The sequence below is a fragment of the Morus notabilis genome, unplaced genomic scaffold (genome assembly GCF_000414095.1).
Source record: "Morus notabilis unplaced genomic scaffold, ASM41409v2 Scaffold99, whole genome shotgun sequence".
Classification (NCBI taxonomy): domain Eukaryota; kingdom Viridiplantae; phylum Streptophyta; class Magnoliopsida; order Rosales; family Moraceae; genus Morus; species Morus notabilis.
In genome coordinates, this window is record NW_010362482.1 from 1189528 (window position 1) to 1191960 (window position 2433).

At 31.8% G+C, this 2433-nt stretch overlaps 1 protein-coding gene across 1 annotated transcript; it reads right to left on the bottom strand.

Annotated features, from left to right (window-relative positions):
* Nucleotides 1–387: 387 nt before the first annotated feature.
* LOC21410332 (probable E3 ubiquitin-protein ligase XERICO) lies at nucleotides 388–1710 on the bottom strand. The gene has a single exon (XM_010102110.2). The coding sequence runs from the start codon at nucleotides 1008–1010 to the stop codon at nucleotides 507–509; it is 504 nt and encodes a 167-aa protein (XP_010100412.1). The 5' UTR covers nucleotides 1011–1710; the 3' UTR covers nucleotides 388–506.
* Nucleotides 1711–2433: the final 723 nt, after the last annotated feature.

Genomic DNA, 2433 nt, shown 5'->3' on the forward strand with positions numbered 1-2433 from the left:
ATTATATATAATTATATTATATTATGAGTTTGAATTTTAAATTGAGAAGATTGTAAATTTTAAATTTTATTAAGAGTATTATGAAATTTTTATTAATTATATTATGTTAATTTTTATATAATTTAAAAATTAAAATTAATTTTAACTGTAAATTTTTAAAATACTTTTTAAAAAATATTTTTAAGAAGATTTATCAAATACTAAAATTACAAACAAAGCCGACAGCTAATTTTAAAAGAAAAAAATAATACTAAATTAAGCCACAAATTGCCCTACATAATATTTAGTACAGATAATATGCCTTAATCAACTCCTTTATTCTCTATTCTATGTCTTCTAAAACACACCAACGCCACAAATGGAGAGACACAAAGCTACCAAAAGATGTTTGAAAAGAACTTTCTCTAATCTTTCTCAAAACCTTTAGAGATTCCCAAAAAAAAAAAAGCACAACCCAAAAGAGAAGCACTAGTTTTAATCCTCTAGAAACCTCCAAAAGATAGAATCTAGTCAATAGAACGGCAAAGAGGGCAGGTGGTGTGTTTGTTGTGAAACCACTTGTCTAAACAATTTTTGTGAAAGAAATGCTTACAAGACAACTCACTAACCTCTTCATCAGCTTCAAATCCACAAAAACAAACACAACACTCACTAGTACTAGTATTAGTGCTGCTACTACTACTAGTACTCCCACTAATACCACTAATACTAGAACTTGTGCTATTTTTGGCATCACAAGACCTGTTTTGGCACAGAGACTTGAACTGGGTAATTGAGATTCTCCTCTCCCTTGAAACTGCCTCTGCCGAAGAAGAAGAAGAAGAAGAAGAAGAAGAAGAAAGGTCATCTGGGTCTTCCTCTACGTTTGAAGAATTGACATAATTGGCACCACACATCACTTGAATCACAGATCTCACCATGTTCTTCAGCAGAGTCACTGACAAGACGCTGTTCATTACTAGAACTGGTAGGACTCCTTCAGCTGCTGTTGGGAAGTTTGATAGACCCATTTTCTGAGAAGAACAAAATAACTAGGTAACAAAGTCCAAGACTTTGTAGTAATTATGATGCCACAGGAAAAGGAACGAATTAAAGAGGATTTGCTTGGGGATAGGTGATAAATAGTGTATACACAACAACACATGATGAATGGGCTTTGCTTGTTCTTAACCATCATTATTTAACCCTGGTTGGTGGGATTTAACCATGGTGGGGTCAGTCCCAACACGTGGCGACTCGTGTAGCCTTGTTTTAAGATTGGGGTGATTGGTTAATGCGATGGAACTGAATTATAACTGGTCTTTTTGAGAATGGACCGAAAAGAGCATTCTTGATGAGGCCACGCGTCCGCGGGAGTTTGTGAGAGCCGACGAGATGGTGCGTTGTGGCACAGGAAGTGGCCTTTCAGTAGGGGAGGGTCAAGGATGGAAGTTTCTTGATTCTGTTGTTATATGGCCAATGGTTTTATGATTTTTTTTTTTTTTTTTGGCTGTCTTGAAAGACCAAAACACTCGTTTGCTTTCACTCCCTGCTTTTGGATTTTTGGGACCTCATAAAGGCTCTTCATCAAAATCCTCCGATATATGAAGACTTTTACGGGGGTAGATCTTGAAAAGGTAACCATCAGTAGATTTTTGTTTTCGGACAGTTGAAAATCTGTTTAAAAATTACTTGTTTCCGTGTGATTTTGGTTAAATTTAACAATAAAACATATACATTATGAAAAGAACCTCCGGAAATAAACTTTATTGTATGAATCTTGAATGGTTTCAACTCAAGTAACTTATTTCTCTTTATAAGAAATTAAGTGAGCTTCCGCATGTCTCATAAAATGGAGAAGAGTAAAAATTAATTAGATGACCAGTGAAAGATTATTTTAGGTCATTTCTACATATTTATTGATCTTTCAGATTATTTTTATAGTTGAAAGAGTTAAGTGATATATTGTGTATTACCAGATTTTTTTAGAGTAAAAACAAAAAAAAAAACTTACTTCCTAAGAGAGAGAGAGAAGTCCATGTTTGTTTCTTATGCGCGTCCAATAAATAGGTACTCGTTTTGGCACAAAATGGGTGGTTCCTCGAAATCCCTCGTTTTAAGTTTTCATTTCATGTGGAAAAAGATGTAGGCAATTTCGTCCAGACAGCAAACCAATGATATCAAGAATTTTCTCGAAACAATAACAATAATAAGGAATAAGAGATAAATAACATAATTAGTAAAATGATTAATAAATTATAATATATTTTTTTATAAATAATAAATTATAGTATAATTTGATATTTGATATTTTAAATATTATTAAAAACTTAAAAATACTTTTAAATTTCTTTTTACACCTTATTTCTCCCTTATAAATATCTATTTTTTAAAAAATAGTAAACTATAGTATTTTTTTTTTTTTTTAAAATAAGTAGATTATATTCAAGTCTA

Excerpts from the sequence above, each read along its gene's own strand:
- LOC21410332 (XM_010102110.2), bottom strand. The coding sequence starts at position 1,010 with ATGGGTCTATCAAACTTCCCAACAGCAGCTGAAGGAGTCCTACCAGTT.